The sequence below is a fragment of the Gorilla gorilla genome, chromosome 11 (assembly GCF_029281585.2).
Source record: "Gorilla gorilla gorilla isolate KB3781 chromosome 11, NHGRI_mGorGor1-v2.1_pri, whole genome shotgun sequence".
Lineage (NCBI taxonomy): Eukaryota > Metazoa > Chordata > Mammalia > Primates > Hominidae > Gorilla > Gorilla gorilla.
In genome coordinates, this window is record NC_073235.2 from 25,975,833 (window position 1) to 25,998,851 (window position 23,019).

At 42.1% G+C, this 23,019-nt stretch overlaps 1 protein-coding gene across 1 annotated transcript in view; it reads left to right on the forward strand.

Annotated features, from left to right (window-relative positions):
* CNTNAP5 (contactin associated protein family member 5) overlaps positions 1–23,019 on the forward strand; it is an 870,373-nt gene that overhangs the window by 468,280 nt on the left and 379,074 nt on the right. Inside the window, exons 9-10 of the mRNA XM_031008908.2 lie at positions 11,613–11,762; positions 14,601–14,772. Coding sequence (XP_030864768.2) covers positions 11,613–11,762; positions 14,601–14,772 — 322 coding nt within the window. The remainder of the gene's footprint in view (positions 1–11,612; positions 11,763–14,600; positions 14,773–23,019) is intronic.

The window sequence follows — 23,019 nt, forward strand, 5'->3', positions numbered from 1 at the left end:
AGATGCCATCTCAGTGCATCCCATTTAATTCCTGGGAGCAAGCAATAGTGCTTATCATATTTCCTCAACCACCTTATAATGTTTCACTCTTTCGATAATTCCTTGAACAGTATTAGTTAGAGATAAGGTGTTCCAAAACAAACAAACAAACAAAAATGTAAAAAAACATTTAAGCCGTCCTTTTTATCAGTTAATGTTCTATAGCCAGTGGACTTCTGTGACTGGCTTGTTCTTTCTCTAGCTCGAAATATGATGAGATTCTCAGATTAACAGCCATAATGAATGTTTTTTCTGATGATTATTGAGCATTGACTACATTTACATTAAATAAAATATGTCATCCTGTAGCTAAGGTCAACATGACACCCTTAGCTTTCAGAATTTAATCTCAATTGATATTTTCTCAAGAAACCTTTCCAAGGCAGGCCAGGTGCCTTGTTTCTTTGGTTTTCTTCTTTTTTAACGTTTGTTACTAAGTATGTATATGCATGTATTCATCTGCTCAGGCTGCTATAAGAAAATATCACAGTCTAAGTGTCTTAAACAACAGACATATATTTTCTCAGTTTTGGAGGCTACAAATCCAGGATCCAGATGTTGGCAGGATTGATTTCTTCTGAGGGCTTCTCTCTTTGCTTGCAGATGGTTGTCTTTTTCTGTCTTCACATGGTGTTTTCTCTGTGCATGTCTGTGTTCAAATAGCTTCTTCTCATAAGGACACCAAACATATGGAAACTTATTTTACCATAATTACCTTTTTAAAGATCCTGTCTCCAAATACAATTGTGTTTTTAGGTATTAGGTGTTGGGACTTTAACATACGCATTTTGCAGGGACACGATTCAGCTCATGCAATGTATATTAATATGTCTATTTAATTGTTGACCAATGCCCTTCTCATCACTAGAATGTAAGCAACCATGGAAACAAGTACATTATTTGCCCAAGCCTTGGTCCAACACCTTGCTTACCACACGTCTTCTATAACTATTTGCCACACGCATGAATACACTAGTGGAGTTGACCTCTAAAACATTTCTGAAAGATAGAATTTTAACAGGGAAAGAAGAGTCAGTAGTGATTTTTAACAAACAGTCCTGTTACAACAATTATATGCCGCATAATGTGTCAAACCCAGGAATGAGTTACACTCAGGGGGAGTACTAATTAGGTAAAGGGCAGGGGAGCTCCCAGAGGTAGGGAGATGGCCTGGAGAGCTGCATCGTGCAGGATGGAAGTGCTCACTCTGTGGAATGCTGGCAGCCAGGTGGTTATAGGCTACAGCCCTGCAGTTAACAGAGCTGATCCCAAATACTGCCCTTTCTCCTAGAAGCCATTTGTAGCTAGCCACCATCTGCACATCAAGTAAACATGACGAGGCTGCAAGCTTCATCCTCTGCTTCAATTAAGTTGTCATTAATGCCTCGGTATTTGAGCTAAGATAATGTTAATGAGAAAATCCCATTAGCAAGGGCAAAAAAGTGGATAGCCACAGGGCTGTGACTGTCACAACAAGCTGTCTGGTTTGAGTTTCAGAAGATAGTTACATGATGTCACAACAAGCACAGTGTTCGAGTTTCAGAAGATAGAAACATGATGAAGCATTTCGTGTTATGGAAAACTGAGAAATGCAATTGCCTGAACTTTAAGATACCAAGCAAAGGTTGGAAATGTTTACCAAAGTAGTGATTTCTTGGGTGTCTTCAGCTTTTTAAGTTTTGGATAATGACAATGGAGACATTGTATTTCTTAACTCACTGTTTTTTTCTCTGTCTCTCACTCAAAAGAGGAACTGCAGGAAATAGAATTTTTTTATCATAGATTAATCTTCTTGTCAAACCTGCTATCACTTCCCTTTTTCTTTTATATTTTTTACTTTGACAGTTTTCTCATATAACTTAAAGTTCCTCTCATTGGCTTTAGGAAACTTTTGGAGTATCTACTCTGCACTGGGTACTGTGGTTGAACCTGGGAAGGAGGCACTGCCTTCCAGGAGCTCATAGGCATGGTTGGAAGAGACAGTAAAGAGACATTAATGAATAATAGAACATGTGCCTGGGACACTGGGGAAGCACAGGGAAGAGGTAACTGGATAGGTGAGAAAGGGAAGACTTTCTAGAGGTGGGGATATCACAGCTTGGTTCTTAAGAATAAATAGAATTTGGCCAAATATGGAGGGAAGGAAAGGATGCTCTAATAAGAGAAGAGAAATAGAACGAGAACCAGAGGTGTAAGACTATGGAAGCTTAGATGCCTGGGGCCCAGAGGGCAAAAGATGAAGCAGAGTTTTGGTCAGGGACCCCAGAGTTTGTGCTGTATCTTGGAGAGAATAGGGAAATAACTCTCTTGAGTTTAGCTTAATGGTTAGCGTGTGGATGTTTGATCTCAGCATTCAAGTCTACTGAGGAAACCACACTTTCACCATCAACCACAAATGCATCGTGAGTTCCTAACAGACCCTAGCGGATGGCAAAGCCAGACGTTTTCCCTTTATGCACTGATCAAGGCTTTTCAGGATCCAGGTTACCTTGAAATATGAGCCAGGCATTAAACGACTAGGGAAGGTTTAACCCGTGATTTATGGCTAGTGTTCACGTGAGGGGCTGCTTCTGACACTTGGCAGTGGAGATTCAGTTGGTCTGATGCTCAAGCCATCAATGAGCCTTTGGAGAGGGCAGAATGCTGCCCTGCTGATACTGGGGCAGAGCGGGGGGGTGTCCCAAAACGTGACTCAGACTCTGACCCCCACGTACCTGTTATCCCACTGGGAAGAGGAGACTTACATGGACGGATTGTTAATTAATACCACAAGGCAGTAAATATTATGAACTAAATAAATAGATCAGACAGTGGATGCTATAGGAATTTAGAAAGAGAAATCACCCTGCACTAGTCTAGTCAAGGAAAACCTGCTTCATTCATTTCCTGATTTATTAACTTACTAATTTATTCAATCAATCAATCATTCATCACGTTTTATATGCCCTGCACTGTGCTAGCTGGCTGTGATAGAAAGTAATAAAACATATGTTCTCTGTCTGTACAGTTTAGGAAAGAATTTGCTGACACGAAAACTTGGCCTTGGAAGATTGGGGGATGGATTTTGATAGCAGGAAATGGTAAGGGTAGCATATAGGTGGAGCAGAGGCTGCGTGTGGAAGCCCCAATTCACTAAGTATATTTACTTGGAGCATAATGAACACATGGTCCAGCTGGAGCAGGGAATTCTTGTAAGGATTTTGGAAAATAGCCTGAAAAGACAGAGGGAGACTTGGTTAGAGAAAGAGTAGATTGTCCAACTAAGCAGTGTGATTTTCATTCTCTGGGCTCCATGACCCAGTGGAGGGGTATTTGCTGTGAGGTCCATGATAACCTTGCTCTTTAGGTAGTTGGATCTAGCAAGGTGTCCTCTATCAGAAAGAGACAGGAGGCTGGGAAAAGAGGGGGACCACTAAAGAAATTTCCAGCTTCAGGGATAAGGAGTAGAACAAAAATAAGAGAGGGAATTTGAAGGCATATGTGAACTCAATCTACCATAAGTAGGGAAAAGTTAATAGAATTTGATAGCTGATGGATAAACAGTGTGCCAGGAAAACATAACTCAGGCTCTAAATTGTAGCATAATGGTACTAGTAATGGTAATATACTCTTCTACTATGTAACTGACATTTTCAGACTTTCTTATTCAATTATTCATATATTGCCCACTTTATTCTCACAAAAGTTGACTGTGAGACAGTCAACAAAAGTTGACAGCTACCTTCGAATTGTTAAATAAGAGCATGTATGAGAGGACATAGAAAGGCCATTGAATTGAGTTTTCTGGGGAAGATAAAGCCTAGAAACTTTCAAGTCAAGCCAATCAATTTTGTTTCTATTTTACAGATGATGTAATAGGTTTAGAGATATTAAGAAATCTGTCTAAATTTCCGGAAATTTTTAAGTGGCACACACTTGAGCAAGGAATAACAGGTGAATAAAGCCATCAAGGAAATCTGTAACAAGTTATCTCCAGGGTTGGAAACAGTCTTTGGGGACTATGATCTGGTTTGGGCTGTCTTTTTGCTCTTGTGTGTGGCTGTCATGGCCTAGGGTAGTCACAGCTGACACTTAAGGGCCCTGAACAGCCACTTGGTTACAAAGGTTCATTGACACCTTGCAACATTGATTATGATCTTACTTTTCATTTTGTCTTCAAAACATAAAAAAAGATGTCAAAATATGGTGACAATTGAAGTGCAAAGATGTGTTAGAAATTTTATGGAGGAATTGGTGGGGTTAGAGAGAAAGAGAGAGAGAGGTACAATTGAGAGCCAGAGTACAAGAGTGTGTCAAGGCTCTGCAACCTCAAAATTGTTTCTTTAACTCAATGGTTCTGAGCCAAGGGAAGATTTCCATTCCCACCAAACTCACCTTTTAGCCCACCCCTCCTCCACATGGTGAAAAAATGTGCTGTTGGTGATGGGGATTTGTAGTGTTGGTGATGGGGTTGTGCTGTTGGTAATGGAAGGTTGTGGCATTGATGATGGAAGGTTGTGGTATTGGTGATGGAGTGCTGTGGTGTTGGTGATGGAGCATTGTGGTATTGGTGATGGAGTATTGTGGTGGTGGTGGTGGAGGGTTGTGGTGTTGGTGGTGGAGGGTTGTGGTATTGGTGATGGGAGACTGTAATGTTGGTGATGAGGTGTGGTGGTGGTGATGAGGGTTGTGGTGTTGGTGATGGAGGGTTGTGGTGGTGATGGAGGGTTGTGGTGTTGATGATGGAGGGCTATAGTGTTGGTGATGGAGGGTTATGGTGTTGGTAAAGAGGGGTTGTGTTGTTGGTGACGGAGGGTTGTGGTGTTGGTATGGGAGCTTGTGGTGTTGGTAATGGAAGGTTGTGTTGTTGCTCATGGGAGGTTGTGGTGTTGGTAATGGAGAGTTGTGATTTTGATGATCGTTCTTTGTGGTGTTGGTGATGGAGGGTTGTAGTGTTGGTGATGGAGGGTTGTGGTGTTGGTGATGGAGGGTTGTGGTGGTGATGGGGGTTGTGGTGTTGGTGATGGAGGGTTTTGGTGTTGGTGATGGGGGCTTGTGGTGATAGTGATGGAAGGTTGTGTTGTTGCTTATGGGGGGTTGTGGTGTTGATAATGGAGTATTGTGGTTTTGATGATTGTTCCTAATGGTGTTGATGATGGAGGGTTGTAGTGTTGGTGATGGAGGGTTGTGGTATTGGTGAAGAGGGGTTGTGGTGTTGGTGATGGAGGGTGATAATGTTTATAATGGAAGGTTGTGTTGTGATGATGGAGGGTTGTGATGGTGGTGGGGGATTGTTATTACCATCTAGTGAGTAGGGGTGCTGCTGCACATCTGACACAGGAGGTATACCACAAGACACCTACTCCTAACAAATAATAAGCCAGTCCAGAATACCCAGGGCCAGTGTTGAGGAACCCCACTTTAACCCCAAACCCTACTCTTGTAAAACAAATTTAGGACCTTAGAATATCTCTTAACTGTTCCGAGTCTCAGTTTCATCAAGTGTGAGCTATAAAGGGCTGTGGAGATCTCATTATCAAAAGCATTTTAAAAGACATATTATATGCTCTGTAACTATTTTTTGTTTTATCTAGAAAGATATATCAAAGTAATAACAATTGACTAGAATTCTAATTTCTGACATAAGTAGACATCCTGAGAAACAAAAGTTGAATTTTCATTTAATTATTTTCAGAAGCTAGGTGATTCACAAAAGAACAGAACTAAAGTTTGAAGTCGGTATTGTTAAAAGCGAAGTCATTTGGTGGGAATGTAAAGTAGTGTAGCCACTTTGGAAAAATTCTGGAAGTTCCTCAAAGGGTTAAATATGGAATTGCCCCATGACTGAGCAATTCCAATTCTATATGCACACCTAAGAGTATTGAAAACATGTCCATACAGAAATGTGTACACAAATGTTCATAGCAGCATTATTCTTAATGGTGCCCCAAGTGGAAACAATTCACATATCCATCAACCATAAAAACATACTTAATTGACCAGGTGTGGTAGCTCATGCCTGTAATCCTATCGCTTTGGGAGGCTGAGGTGGGTGGATCACTTGAGGTCAGGAGTTCAAGACCAGCCTGGCCAACGTGATGAAACCCCATCTCTACTAAAAATACAAAAAAATTACCCTGGCATGGTGGCGGGTGCCTGTAATCCCAGCTACTCAGGAGGCTGAGCCAGGAGAATCGCTTGAACACAGGAGGCGGAGGTTGCAGTGAGCCAAGATCATGCCACTGTACTTTAGCCTGGGCCGCAAAGTGTACTTTAGCCTGGGCCGCAAAAAAAAAAAAAAAAAGTACTGATTCATGCTACATGGATGAATCTTAAAAACATTATGCTAAGGAAAAAATGCCAGTCAGAAAATAGAGCATAATGTATGATTTTATTTATATAAAGTGCCCAGAATAGGCAAATCCATAGAGGCACAAAGGTAGGTTAGCGGTGGTTGGCCAGGGCTGGAGGTGCAGGGATAAGGGGATTGGGGGACAGTATATCAAGGTTACAGAGTATATTTAGGGGATGATGACATGTTTTAAAAATTGATTGTAGTGATTGTATAACTCTGAATCTATTAAAAACCATTGGGTTTCACACTTTAGATGACATATATGGTATGTGAATTTTATCTCAATAAATCTGTTACCAAAAAATAATAAAAGCAAAGTAGAATTCAGTAGCAGAACATAAAACTTTTCAGAGCTTTTTGGTCATCAAAGAGATGGCAGGAGCAGGGCAGGGCTGGCTGGAGTTGCCAGCATGATGAGCAAAAGGAGCTCAGCTCCAGTACCCACACTTCCCTTTGAACGCTGGCTCTGCCTCTGAGCAGCCATGGGGCCCTGGGCAGCCTCTCCACTTTTCTCTGTTACATCTATTACATGAGGGCAATCAACTTGACCTCCAGGACTATTGTAGGAATTAGGAATTACATTATTTAAAGTGCCTGGCACATTATAGGCATTTGTTACTGGTAGTGTGATGTATTATTAGCTATTTTTACAATTGGGGTATTTCAAAGGTTCATTTGCAAGTTCAGCTGGAAGGATGAAAACTGTCATTCTTTTTTTCTCTATGGAGAAAATTTTCCAAGTCTTTATTTGATTCCTAGGAAAGCACAGGGCAGCCTATTTAACTCTCTCTCTGTAAGGAACCCTTTATACTGATGCCCTAGGCTGAATTCCAGCACCTGAGAGAAGCCATGAGAACAAAAGTGAAAAGGACAAAAAAGTTTTCTGTCTTTTATTTCAGCTTAAACAGTTTATCAGGTTTTTTTAAGATTATAAAAAATGTACATTAAAAAACATTGAAAATTCCAGTATAATATAAAAGAAAAGAATCTGTGATTCTGTCATTCTACATTATTGCAGTGTTTTTTGTGGTGTTAGTTTTTAACAAGATGGGAATCATGCAGCACGTACTATTTATTTAGAGCTTTTCTCTTATCAAGATATCGGTAGCATTCTTGGACATTATGATGTTTAATGACTACATTATATACCATATTAAGAATAAACCATATTTGCTTTAGCTAGCCTGCTACTATGGGAAATATGGGTAGCAGTGAATTTTTGCTGTTGTAAATAATGGTGTCATGAACTACCTTCACCATAAATCTTGGCTACAGCTCTGTTACTATTTTAGAAATAATTCTTCAGAATAAAATTCACAGGAAATGAGGTATGACATTCATGGGATTTTTGATACTTACTGGTGTATTGCCTTCCAGAAAGAACGTGCAAATTTAGGCTGCCACGAACAACATATAAAATTGACTGTTTCCCTCTATTCTCATTGAGATTGAGCATAATCAGTTTTTATCCTTTATTAGTCTGGGAGATGGCAAATAATACCCAACATGTCTTTAAAGTTCAGAAATTGTATGTTTGTCCTCATCTGTTTCTGGAACCCAAATCCCATCTTTTAGGCCTCAGCCCCTATATCATGGGGGTGCTTAGTGCCCCATATTGGCCCTCAATATCCTGCTCTTCTCTCCTAAGATAATTTTTTTCCCCCATCAAGACATTCTTGGCCTAAAAGGTGTTGCTTTCCTGTTCTCCTCATTGGACATGTCTATTCTTTCAAAGCCATTTATCTCAAGGAGGTTTGGGAAAAAAGCAATCTGATAAGGTGATTTCTCCCTAACTTGTGAATAATTAATAGCACTTCCACTTTTACCTTTAAGAGAGTATTTTTAATAACAAAACCTCAGAGAGTCTCTAGGGATGTTATTTTGGATCTGTTATCAGAATGAAGTGAAAACGAGGACCAGATGAAAGTGGAGATTTTTAGCAGGGGATGTACCACTTCACTTGCCTTGAAACCCATGCCTGGGCAGCTCTCCTGGGCGGGTCCCAATTTCCCAGCTTCTTTCCTTTCTCTTCTGGCACCTCCAATGACGTGGCTCCTGACCCTGGCTGCACAACAGAATCCCAAGGGACCTTTGAACCTTCCAAGTCCTGGGACAATCCCCAGAAATCTGACTTAATTAACCTGGAGTGAGCCCCAGGTTCTGTATTTTCAAAAGCTCCCCAGGCAATACCTGCATTGAGAACTATTGTTCTAATAATTTTCCTCCACAGAGCTAAACTTTTCACCTAGGCTCCCGCTGCAGGCATTGGGGAACATGTGGGAAAAGACCAAATTAAAGAAAAGGCAGACCAAAAAATAAAAAGAAAAAAAGAAAACAACCAACCAAGCAAACCCTCATTATGTGAAAACTTGAAAGAGAGACATAGATGGCGATGTGGGGAGAGGACAGGACCCACAATCACAACAGATGATCCTACAGACTCCCATTGAGCTGACCTCTCCCCTCAGGCCAGTGCCATCTGTAACATGAATACATGATAGATACCTAATTCGAGGGGACACTCACTGTGGCCTCTATAAATACATTCTTCTCTACTGTATCACTGATGCCTAGCAGGGTGCTTGGCCTTTAGGGAGTATTTAGAACTTTTATTCTGAACTAGTTACTAACTCCCTTCCAGTCTAGAGTTTACCTGCAAATGCAGTCCCATATGTTATGCAGATGTATTCAAATGAGTATGCAAATGAAAGTTTTTAAAAAGGACTTACAATTGACTGTGCTCCCCAAATACCCCTGAAAGAAGTCAAATGTTCACCAAGACACACCTGACAGATTCTCTGTGTCATTAGCAGAATCCCTGTGGCCAGGACCCAAACCCTGGTCTTGTCTGAGGACAACTGCCTTTGGGAGGAAGTGGGGCCACCAGGCTGAGAAGCCTCTGGGTTCTCTTCTTCATCCCAAGCAGATATTCAGGACTGCAGTGATCTGGCTTGAGAGATCTGGCCGAAAACACATCAGGTGTCCTACATCTGGGATGCTCTGAGCAGATGGGTCACAGCTGCCCAGGTGCAAATACAGCTGGGCTCCAAGCCTGGTGCTTGCTTCTCCCAGGGCAGCCTCTCCAGCCATCTGGGAGCTCAGGGGCACCGGCTCTTCACTTGCCACTCTGACGGTCTGGCACACCTCTGTGGTGATCCTCAGTGTTTTCTTCCCAGCTGGCTGCTTTGGGGCTGCTCCGGTAGTCTCTACCAAGGCAGGTCTATTTTACCTGCGGAAATAGCTCTGAATCCATCACTTACTTTGCATTTTCACTGCTGCTACTTTCTGTGAGATCCTCTCATTCTGCCTCCTGGGGACTCTGCAAGCAGTAGGACCTGTGAGTTCTGCCTCCAGCCTTGACCCCTTCCAGCTGCTATCATTGGCTCTGGTGCTGGCTGATTCTTTGAATAAACACCTCCCACCCTGATATTACCATCCTAGAGAGCCCTCATGGAGTCCCATGTTCTAAAGCTGTAATTTTCATCTCTGGCTGCACATTAGAACCACCCAAGGAGCTTTTGAAAAAATGCGGACGCCTGGGGCCCATGCCCAGAGATGCTGATGGAATTGGTTTGGGAAAAGTGCTCTTCAGAATGATTTGTCAAAGGATATTGTTTAAAGTCCTCCTGAGCCTGGTATGTGAGACCTCTGGGTGATTGGATCTTCTTTCCAGCTGCCTTCATATTGTCATCTCCTGCTTCTCAGTCCAGACCTTTGTTTCTTTATACAGGCTCTCTGTCTCCTGGAACCCTTGCTCCAAGAATTACACACTCTTGCTCACTTTCCACGACTCCCCTTAACTGTCACCCACTTCCATGAAACATTCTTGGGATCCTCACATGGAGTTAGTTAGGCTTTCTTTCTTCTCTGCTCACATATTGCTGTTCCACCCAGAATTGCAAGAGGTGGTGTTGTTTGCTTACTTCTCTGTCTACCCCACTAGCCTGAACTCAAAAGATGTTATTTTAATCCTCCTTGCATATGTCTCTGCCTTTTAACAATGGACTACCCTAGGGTAGAGATCATGTGATGTTAATATCCATACCCTCTAATGCCAAAGACCATTTCGTATTTGCAGCTCTGTTCATTTTTTAAGCTAATAGGACCGCCCACATATGATTGAAATGAACTATTCTGCATACACTGCTGGACTAACTGGAGTAATTCTCACAATGGCCTGTTAAGTACAATCATTGTCCTCTTTGCAAGTGAGGAAGCTGACACAATGAGAAGAAAGACAACTCAACATGTAACAGGGCACAATAAATGACTATTTGCAATTTAGAATTGTGTGGCTGTGTGCTCTTGCCACAGAAAGTCTTTGTGACCAATCAGTTAATATGACTTTATTTTCTCAGCAAGCACTTGACACCAACAGGACACAGTCTTAACAGATGACAAACTCTTTAAAGGAAATAGTTGAAACCTCATGACTAGTTCCCAATACAGTTTTCTCAGTAAGGTAGGTCAGCAGCACAGGGTACAGCAAAGACAGCTGGAGTGATGGAATAGGAGAGAAAAGAACCTTACAAAAGCACCCACCTTTCTCCCAGTGCCTTTAGAGACTGTCGTGCCTCATTTCATTTGATCCGTTTAACAATAATAAGGAGTAGGAATTATAATATTTACAGATGATAAAATCAGAGCTTAATGAAAGTGAGTAACTTTGACAATGTCTCCTAATTAGTATGAAAAACACTGCAATTGGATTATATGTTACCTCTCTCCAACAGGAGGCTGCCTCTGCCTAGCACATCATTGGAATCTAGCTTTCCTCATCTACTTTAAAAATAGCTTACTTTTTCCTAAAATTGTAGGAAAGTATGAGAAAACCAAAATTGCTCATAACTCTACCACTCAGTTAAAATTGCTGGTAATATTTTGAGTTCGTTTATTTTTCTGTTTTTTTTTCCTGTGCATTTATACAACAATAGATCAGAATATGTGACATAACTTTGGTTGTGGTATGTACAACATTTTGTATTTTTCCCTTTTGTTTTAAAACAAAACATATCAGAAGTAGTTCAGCCATCCTTTTTAGAAAAGAGATTAGAATGAAGTGGCAAAAAGAGGAAGAACAATGCTTTTTATGAACCTTCCAAGGGCTTGTATACAGCCGAGTGAGGAGTGGGTTTGCTCTGAGAATGGCATGGACGGCAGCAGCCTGGGAAATGAGCCCCCTCTCTCCAAGCCTTCTGGACCCATCATCTCTATGCTTACTCTCTTGTTTCTCTTGCAGGCAGCAACTTGAATGATGGCTTGTGGCACTCGGTTAGCATCAACGCCAGGAGGAACCGCATCACGCTCACTCTGGATGATGAAGCAGCACCCCCGGCTCCAGACAGCACTTGGGTGCAGATTTATTCTGGAAATAGCTACTATTTTGGAGGTAAATTCTCCAGTCTTTAAGAGGGAAAATTAAGAAGGGAGGGAAAATGAAGTGGGCAATTATTTCACTATGATGGTTCTGGTTTGGTCAATTAGACAATTCTCCCAACACACAAACACACACACACATGCACAGACACACACACCCTCAATCTCAAAATAGTGAGAAGCAAAATCTCTCACAGCTGTGTGCAAATATAAATTATCTAGGTCAGTGCTGAGGAAGAAAAGAACTTTAGCTACAAGAGCTGGTGTTATATAACACATCCAAAGGAGATTTTTGTAGCCATGCCAAGCCCTGTAATCACATGGGAAAGGAGAAACTCAGCTGAAAACTTGGAGAAAGTGTATCAAGTGTCAGCAGTACCTGCAAGAGGCAAAATTCAGGTGGAAAGTCACAATCAGCATGCTTAGCACCCAGGCCCCTCCTCTGCCACTTTCCTCTCTTAGTCTCTTGTCTCCTCCTTCCCCACATCCCTAGAGGCCATGCTCACAGAAATCCAGGAATGGGGAGGAATTAGGAGGCCCATCAATTTGTAACTCCACGTGCAGAAGCCAGTTCAGATTATTCACATTCTGCCTTCTCTGATGTTAAGTGAGTCCTGGGAACCTTTCCAATGACAAAAACACAAGGGCAAGCTGATGGTGAAGAAAAACATAATTAGGCATCTACTGATTTTTTATAAATGCATATCTATATATATGTATTTAGTCTTTCAAAAGTATTTTTCATTAAAAATTAATATCTAATTTCATAGTTGTTTGTATTCTAGAAACAGTCTCTGAAAACGATTTAACCTCAATAGCTGTCTGACCTTGAGAGAGATACTTATAGTCCCTAAACTTCCTAATCTGAAACACGGGGAAATAAGCTCACCTCCAGAATTTCTGGAAAAGTTAAGTACGACCAGGGTGTAAGCATATGGCACAGAGTGTGCCACATGGCATGGGATGGGGAAACTGACTCCAGCTCCTATAGATATAAGTCAGGGTCTGGTCTACAGTTTCCTTATTTTTTTCCTATTAGTAAATTGAAGAGAAGTATTGTATAAAATTATGCATAGTCTCTTAAATAGAATTTACAGATCACTTCTCTCATACCAGTGGAATGTGGTTAAAGCTTTAAAATGCAAAAGGGATTTTGCACAGGGGCAGTGTACATATCGAGGTCTCCTAGGAGGGAAGCAATATCTTTGTGGCTTGATTTTAGGGTGAGGAAGGGCCTGTGACCTTTACCTCGAATCTCCTCCACCTGTGCATGGATAACAAATTCCTTTAGGGAGGGAATACACATCCAGTCTCTGCAAAAGTTTTATGACTTAACCTCATTTAATTCATGCAGAAACCTTGTGCAGTAGGTAATATCCCCACTTAATAGATAATAAGACTGGTGTTTGCTGAGATGAAAGAATTTGTGCAAGGCCATAGAGCTCATGAATTCAATTCCAGATCTGTGTTCCCACAGCCCACCAGTGAAAACAGAGATTGGAACAAATGTATGATAATGATCGTAGAACAAGGGTGTTGGGGTCCACAAAGATAACCTCACAGACCAAATAATTTTGCATCTTATGCAATATTTCAGCATCAGAGGAAAAAAACGCTATCTTGAATTTATTCTTGAGGGAAATGTTTGTAAATAATTCTGATACAATAAGCATCCAACATGCCTCAGAGACAAAATGTCTCTCCTCCCTCAGTTGAAGAAGCGTTCTTAGAGGCAAGTTTTAAGGGACCCTGGGTTTAGAAGGTGAAGATTTATCAGTGATTTGAACAGTGTTTAAACAAATGCCCCACGCGTAGACTGTAAACTTAAGGAAGGTGAAAAATGAGTTTCAGTAATAATAGTCAACTTACATAAATTCTCTCTACAGCTTCAATTAGAAGTTGTAGCATCTCACTTCATTTTATAGTGTGCCTGTGAGCTGTTAACCAGCTGCTGGGCTTCAGCCCAGCAGTGACTGTCTATTAGAGACGGCTGAAATAATTCCCAGTTATTTATGGGTTATTACCATGGTTTCAAGCTTGCATTCCCATATGCTCTGAACCTATTAAAGCCATTGGGATGGAGTTCGTAAGGAGCACAAGCACTCATATACCTTCAAGGCTCTATACCTGTCTTAATGAGAAGTAGATATGCCCTGGTTGCAAGCTACACTAAATCAGTGTAATTTTTTAAGAACACTCTTTAAAAAGGTATAGTATTAACCTTTCCCATATGCTATTACAGCCCTAAAATGACATGCATTTAAACCCTTAGTTCCTTCTAAAACCAGCAAAATATCTGATTTTGCTTTGCACATCACGTCAAAATTCCAGTTACGCTCCTGTGTGTACCTTTCTCAGGAACTAAGCCTGTTAATGCTAACAATTAACCAGACAATTACTCTGCTGCCATCTTTACCCAGAGCGTAATTTCCTTTGAAAGTGTAATTCAGAATTGAATTGTGCATTTAGATATGTGTTTCAAGACAGAACCAAAATTCTGAAGCAGCTATAATACATTTCTTCCTTGGGATGAGTGAAGGATGCCATATAAAAGAATAGCAAATAGTTTATCAATGGGAAAACAAAGTAAGAAGGAGACACATGTTACAGTATTGGTATTCCCTTTGCCACGCTTGCTTTTTATTTTCTCTACAGTGATGGAGTATGCCCTATTTTATACCAATTCTGTCCCCTCCCTGAGAATGCTAGGATTTGCAATGAAAAGGGTGTGCACTGCTGTGAATGAGAAAGCACCAAACTAATTAGACCTCAAGGTCTTCCATCAATAGGTCGCCAAAGCAATGACGGATCATTTCAGCATTCTTCTTCATCTTTTTTCTCTGTCCCACAGGGTGCCCCGACAATCTCACCGATTCCCAATGTTTAAATCCCATTAAGGCTTTCCAAGGCTGCATGAGGCTCATCTTTATTGATAACCAGCCCAAGGACCTCATTTCAGTTCAGCAAGGTTCCCTGGGGAATTTTAGTGATTTACACATTGATCTGTGTAGCATCAAAGACAGGTAATTATTGTCTCTTCTCCTCTGTTCTCCCACCCCCTTCCCATTCTTACTGTTCTAAATATGAGTTTCTTTAAGCAAAATTCTAATCCACCGACATTAGCCACATTAGACATAATTGAGTTGCCTAATGGAAAATATTTCTGAAAGGATTTCAGGCCCAGAGAAAAATGGTTTAAATTAGTTGAGTCTCTCTTCATGTTGACTTGCAGTAAATGGGATATGCAAATTAAATCAAAATACAAATTTGTGAAAGGATTAAAATTTTATGCATAAACAACATTTGATTACTTTGAAGTTAAAGTAAAAAGGAGGAAGGAATTACTTCTCTCCTAAACCATTTCATTTTTCACTGCTGTGGGTGTCCTTTCTAACACAGGCAGATGAGCATCGGACCATCTGGGAAGTCTGCAGCAGAGGTTCCCAAAATGCCAATAACACACAACTACTCCTGGGTTTGGCTGTTTTTTGCTCTTACTGCCCCTACCACTGCTTCTCTGGCCCAGAGATCAGAAAAACTCACTTTATCTCTCAATTTCCCCTGGGATCTGGCTCTTCTTATATTAGAAGTTTCTAAATGCAAAGACACACTGCAGAAAACCAAAGAGGATGGATTCTGAATTTGCATCAAGGTTTACCATGTTCTTCTTCTTTCCTCTCTAGAGCCTACCTCCTTCATTCTTCCAGTTCTTCTCACCCTTGTCAAAATATCGTTTATAGAATGGGTGAATAATATCTGTTCAGTGCTTGCCTATGTGTTGATGATAAAGGATCTCTGCTTATGTTTCATCTGGGAATAAATTAGCAATAAAGTTACAATAAAGTTAGATAAATGACCAAGAAATGCACCCTTATTTGTCAGACACATGGCAGCAGCAACTTAGTCTGACCCTGAGAATGAGTCGAAGAAGGTTTCAGAAGGTGATGCTGAGTTGAATCTTAAAGGAGAAGACACTGGCAGGCTAGGCCAAGGTTGAGAGGGGAAGGGAGATTGGCATAGAAGCAGGAGAAAGCATGAATTGCAAGTATTTCATCAATTCAAAATACTTTTTTGGCATTTGAAGGCATTTGAAATCTCTAATAGTTGAATTGGCAATATCTATTTTTCATAGTGGCATATAAAATAATTGTATATCTTACAATTAATGGTGTCTTAGATTCAATAATATATAGCTCAGTAGGGATGGTAGGCCACTGTGGATTGTGTACCTGGTATGAATATGTCCAGAGATGTGGGGCAGGACCAGTCATGAAGAACTTTGTGTACCAGTGGGATTTGGTTTCATGCTCTTGGTGAGAACCACAGAGGAAGGTGGCTAGCTTTTCCTGTTAGAAAGAGTACTCAAGAAGAAGTGAGAAAGGTGGATTGGAAGAGAGCTGGCCCACAACTAGGCAGGTGACTGCCCCAGTTCAGGAGAGGAATAATGAGTAGTAGCAGGTGCCTCTACTGAGGGGCACAGAAATCAGCCATGCAGTGCATAGTCTCTGCTAACGCTAGAATGAGCTGCGTAACTTGGTGAAACTTTACACACATTTCTCCATTAATATCACTATGCATGGGATCATCAACAAATCACGCAGATTTTCTGGCTCCTCTGCTTTGTTTTTTTTTTTTTTCTATTTGACCAGCTGAAAAAGTAGTAATAAAATATGTGCTTCATTAAAATGTGCTAGTTTAGAGCTCGGAGAATAAAAGTTATTGCAGGCGACGGTTGGCAACTATTGGCTAGACCAATAGTCTTTAGTAATGGCGAGGGAGAAGCATCCTACTTCATCAGCCAGTGCAGCCTCTTCCAAAGTGTTGATCAATACAGGGAACATTTATCAACAGGGGTCTCTTATGCTACCTTAATTTTTAATCAAGAAAGCTCTCATTATTTTCGATTGCATGGAAGTCATTGCCATGTACACTGCATCATTAGTTTTGTGTAATTGTAGTCTTGTATAATTGTATTACATACAATTGTGCTTTCGTTAATTGTATAATAAGGGATTGTGTTTAGTTTTGTGAGTAAGTGGTAAGTTTTTCTTGATTTACCAGGCACTGTGTGTAACAGAAGGGAAAGCTGGGGCAAGGGACTGTGTTTGAGTCACTATTTCTTAAACTCATAACTAATGTTATCTGGAGAGGGACAGGAGTTAGAAGGGCAGGCGTTTTCTGAATTTGGTGTTTCATTTTTAATGTGTTAATCAACGTGAGCTGGATTTCAGGTTAATTGCAAACTCTTTGCCTTCAAGGAGCTTGCTACTTGCTGGGAGAAAGGAAGGGAATAGGCTGGCAGTGGTTTTCCTTACCTGGACTGCTGTCTGAAAAGCCCACAGAGGACAGTCTGAGAATCTCTTCTTACTCTGAGACCCCTTCCCAGTCCCTTGTTACAGGCTGTAGAGACCCAGGCCTCCATCTGCCTCTTTGTGGTTGTCCTACTCCCTCTTTTTCTCTCTCAAAATGAAGTGGGATCCCGCCCTGCCAGCTTTTCTTTTTTTGCTGGCCCCAACTGGGCATCTTACATACTTAAAGGGTCTTAGTGCTAGTCACGTGGGAAAATCAGATATAAGACATCTAAAGTAGTATTCTGGCCAGGCACAGTGGCTGATGTCTGTAATTCCAGTACTTTAGGAGGCCAAGGAAGATGGATTAACTGAAATCAGAAGTTCGAGATCAGCCTGGTCAATATGGTAAAACCCTGTCTCTACTAAAAATACAAAAACTAGCCAGGTGTGGTGACACATGTCTGTAATCTCAGCTACTTGGGAGGCTGAGACAGGAGAATCCCTTGAACCCAGGAGATGGAGGTTGCAATGAGCCGAGATGGCGCCACTACACTCCAGCCTGGGTGAGCAAGACTCCGTCTAAAAATAAATAAATACATAAATAAATAATAAAGTAGCATTCATGCCTGAGGCACAAATGTTCCAAAATCTCAAGAGCTCCCTCCGGTGGAGGTCCTTTAAGCAACTTCCTTTTGAGGTGGTGCCTAAGACCCTGACATCTGCTGCCCAGTTTGCACTATTTACAAACCACCTTTGATACTTCATCCTGAGCAAAAGCTAAAAGGGCCTCTCTCAGGGATTAAGAAACTTTAACCGATGTGCATCTCAGGGACGGGCAAATTACCAAATCTTCTGGCTCCTGGGAGGAAAGGAATTGGAAGAACTGGCCTTGCGCACAGCTCTGGAAGCAGGACGGTGTTGGTGCTGGGCAGCTCCAGTGCCTGGCAGTCCATGGGCAGGATGGGAGAAGGAAGCAGTAGGAATTAGAATAAGGCATTCCTGACACACACTGTGCCCTGTTCACGGTCCTTCTAAACCTCTAGGACACAGTGTGCAGCTGCTGCCCCTCTTCTGCAGGCCAAACCACCAGCCTCATAATCTCTACACCCTAAGCCCCTGTCCTTCATAATAACCATCTTTCCAGCCTCTTTGACTTGAAGTAGGCAAAACAAAATAGTCTAAGCCAGCGGTCCCCAACCTTTTTGGCATTCAGGGACTGGGGGCTTGGGGGGATGGTTTCAGGATGATTCAAGCACACATTTATTGTGCACTTGATTTCTATTATTATTACATTGTAATATATAATGAGACTCACCATAATGCAAAGTCAGTGGGAGCCCTGAGCTTGTTTTCCTGCAACTAGATGGTCTCATCTGAGGGTGATCGAAGACAGTGACAGATCATCAGGCATTAGATTCTCATAAGGAGTGTGCAACCTGGATCCCTCACATGCACAGTTCACAATAGGGTTTATATGCCTGTGAGAATCTAATGCTGAAGTTGATCTGGTAAGAGGAGGAGCTTAGGCAGTAATGTGAGTGATGAGGAGTGTCTGTAAGTACAGATGAAGCTTTGCTTGCTCACCTGACACTCACCTCCTGCTGTTGGTCCCAGTTCCTAAGAAGCCACGGACCAGCACGGGTTCTGGTTTGTGGCCCAGGGTTTGAGGACCCCTGGTCTAAGCTATCACAGAGAAAAGTCACTTTCAATAAGGCTTTATTCAGTGAACAGCTGTTGATACACCCTCTGTAGTTCTGACTCACAGGTAGGCATTGAGCGAGAGAGGGAGACTGACTTACATCTATCCCTGAGTAGGATATGATGCTGTAAAAGCTCTAGAAGCTCTAGGAGTCCAGAGGCACTAATATCTCCACCTTCTAAAAAGGGAAAGCTAAGACCTGGAGACGTATGTCAGTGTTCTCAAGGTCCCACAGGGCTGAAGTTATGATCAAGAGTCAAGCACTGTGAGTATTCTCTCCTTGGTACTATTTAGCAAGGAGGCACTGATCTGGAAAAGGCTGTCAGTCTGTGTCAGTGGCTCTAAATGTGTAACCCCATTTTCCAATTGTCAACCTAAAAGGAAAAAGCTGATGCAAAATTAATATAAGTCGAGAGTTCATTTGGGCCGAGCTTGCTTGAGGCAATCCAGGAGCACAGATTCAAGTTGCCCTGAATAGACACTCGGATTAGCAGCCGTTGCAACTGGGTTTCTAAAGGCAAATGGGAGGACAAGGAGTGAACTGATATAAAGTTCTGCCAGGAATTCTCAATGGTTTACAGTTTACAGATTTGATCAGTGATTGGCTATGTATTGTTAAGCTGTAGGGTGTGGGTTATAGTGTGTCCAGTGCAGCATTATTAGGTTAATAACAAGCAGTTCCAAGAGGTGAGTACACAGCTCAAAGTGGGGGTGTAGAGTATGACTGGGGTGTCATTTTAATGTTTTATTGGCCTGATAAGTAAAAGGACTTGCATTCCTCACATAAAAGTTGTTTTCTTTTCTCATGCTCAACCAGATTGAATTTTTAAGAATACGCAATATGTCAGATTCTTTGTAACATTTATGTGCCTAATGCAATTCCATCTATGAGGGGACATTCAGAGTGGCATTCAATGTCTAGCAGGGTCTGAGTGGAGTAAGGTGAGCCAGGATCAAAGAGTCTCTGCCCCACATCCATGTAGATGATTCCCAGTCAATTCCAGGAGCCATGTCCAGTCCCATGAGGTTCAAGATCCAGGACAGGAGAGACAGATTAGCAAATGCTGTCCAAGAGTATCAACAGGAGACAGGCTCCAAGGTGTGAAGCCAAACCAGGAGGGAAAAACAGGGATGCTGATGAGGAAGGTGTCTGAGGTGGGGAGAAGCAGAGGCCATACCTGGGAAAAATCCAGAATCCCAGTGCAAGTGGCAGCAGCTTTGAGAAGCAGCAGGACACATTTAAACCACCCCGCCCACAGTCTGAGATGTGACACACATTATTTAAACTTTTGTCCATGTTTTCCCTTTTGCAAAACCGGGATCACAAAACCTACCTTTGTGCTAAGAGTTGAATGAGAGAGTGCGAGAAAAATGAGAGAGTGCGAGAAGTCAGGTGTTCAATTGCATGACTGGAATGCGGTAGATGCTCAGTAAATGTTCACTGTGTTAATTCCTCTGGCCAAAGGTTTGCCAGTTCTCTAGTTTCCATGGGGAGAGAAGAGGCTTAAGTGCCCCGCCACCCTTTCCCCAACCCCCACTGTTGCAAGTGATCCTCAGTAGTTTCTGGGGTGATTCCCATGTGAATATTTCACATGCTTCCCCCCTCCCAAATCAGTCTGCTTTGTGACTCCCCTTGGACTTTGGTCCCACTTTTTCAGAAGACCTGCCATGGCCCATTAGGAAAGCACTCATTAATTTCGGTGCCAAGGTTATGGTCTTCAGATTTTCCTAAAGCATTAGTCTCAAGATCAGGACTAGAATGAGCCTAGAGAGTAAAATTTAAGGAGACCCCTACTTCTAGGGCCATGCATGTGTGGATCCTGCATTTGCAGAAACCTGAGAGTGAGGGTCTCTTTAAATCTTATAGGCAAATTGGAGCATTTTAACATCAGAATCACCAGAAGTGCTTGTTAAAACACAAATTACTGGGGGTGGAGCCTGTAAATTTGCATTTCTAAGAAATTCCTGGGTGATGCTGCTGCTACTGGGCTGGCCTGGTGGCCATACGCTGAGAACCATGCTGTAAAGCTTCTGCTCCTGGAGGACGTGGAATTGTGTGGAATCTGCAAAGCTGATGTGGGTGTGGAGGAGAGGGATGGTTCCTGCCCCCACCTAGGGCCTCAAGCAGCTACTCTCCTGGCCAGAGTCTCTCTGAAAAGTTTTTGCAGCTCCCTCAAAGTCCCAAAGTCCCTTTCTCCAAAGAGGTGTTGAAATCAGCCTAACGGGTGCTGCAGGAGGCCACTGAGGTTCTTCCGCCTCTGAGCTTTCCTGATCTTCCTCTCTCAGCTCCTCCCCTGCTTCCCACTACAAACAAAGCCTTCATGAATAACAAGGAAAATGATCAGATCCTCTGGCACGCCTCAGTGAGGAGTATTTCGACTGGAGGAAAGTGTGGTTCTAGAACAGCTACGGCTGCTGACAAGCATAACTATTTGTTGTGGGGTACCCCTGAACGTCACAGTTTGATCTTTCCTTCTAAAATACTTCACAGCCTGCGGTTGGTGGTGGTGCCTATATAATAGGAGTGACTCCACCTCTCCCCAGTATTGCTTAAAAAACTTTATAAAGATTGATGGACACTTTTGCAGCAACATGGATGGTACTTAAGTGAAACAAGTCAGATACAAGGAGATAAATATTGCATGTTTTCACTTATAAGTGGGAGCTAGATAACATGGACACACGGACTTAGAGAGTGTGGAATGATAGGCCATAGAAAAGTGAGGGAGTTGGAGTGGGGTGGATAATGAGAAATTACTTAATGGGTTTGTTTTGGATAGGGGTCCTGATCCAAACCTCCAGAGAGAGTTCTTGGATCTCGCACAATAAAAAATTTGGAGTGACTCCATGGAGTAAAGTGAAAGCAAGTTTATTAAGAAAGTAAAGGAATAGAAAAATGGCTACTCCACAGGCAGAGCAGTGACATGGGCCGCTTTACTGAGTACGCTCATAGTTATTTCTTGATTATATGCTAAACAAGAGGTAGATTATTTATGAGTTTTTCGGGAAAGGGACAGACAATTCCAAGAACTGAGGGTTCTTGCCCTTTTTAGACCATATAAGGTAACGTTCAGACATTGCCATGGCATTTATAAACTGCCATGTAAACTCCATCACCACTGTATTTTCTCCCACACACATTCATTTAAGAAATTCGGGTGTGGTGGCTCATGCCTGTAGTCCCAGCATTTTGGGAGTCCAAGGCAGGTGGATCACGAGGTCAGGACATGGAGACCATCTTGGTCAACATGGTGAAACCCTGTCTCTACTGAAATACAAAAAAAAAAAAAAAAAAAATGTAATGAGCATCCTCATTGAGGATGAGCAGAGATCACTTTCATCTTGACTTGGTGGGTTTTGGTCGGCTTCTTTACTGGATCCTGTTTTATCAGCAGGGTCTTTATGACTTGTATCTTGTGACACCGGTCCTGTTGATTTCCTATCTCATCCTGTGACTAAGAATGTCTAATCTCTTGGGAATGCAGTTCAATATGTCTCAGCCTTATTTTACCCAGCCCCTATTCAAGAGAGTCGCTCTGGTTCAAAAGCCTCTGACAGGTTCAGTGTACGTTGTTCTGGTGATGGATATCCTAAAAGACTTAACTTGACCACTAAGCAATCTATGCATGTAGCAAAATTACAATTGAACCTCACAATCTATACATATAAAAAATGATTAGACAGACACTGATTTCATATGGCCTTCTGCTGACCACCAGGGACCTGGATGGTCACCTGGCCCATTCCTTCATCATTTCCTCATCCAGTGATGCTACTGCGGAAGATCCGAGGAGATCCCCCAGCTCTGGCTGTGCACGGGAGGAAATGGAGGCCACACAGAGGGTGGCAAAGTCAGGTATGGAAGCAGGGTGCTGTTCCTGCAGTCTTTGCCTTTGCATCCTATGGAGACTTTTTGCTGTAATCCTTTCTACAATTAAACCATTTACTTTTTCCAAAGAGGAGATCCCATGGTGAGCACCGCATTACATTTCTTGTGGCAAATAAGTTATGAAATGTAGCTTCTCCCTCCATCACCACTGTATTTTCTCCCACACACATTCATTTAAGAAAGCCAGGTGTGGTGGCTCACGCCTGTAATCCCAGCACTTTGGGAGGCCAAGGAGGGCGGATCACAAGGTCAGGACATCGAGACCATCCTGGCCAACATGGTGAAACCCCGTCTCTACTGAAATACAAAAAAAAAAAAAAAAAACAAATTATCTGGGTGTGGTTGTGCAGGCCTGTAATCCCAGCTACTCTGGAGGCTGAGGCATGAGAAT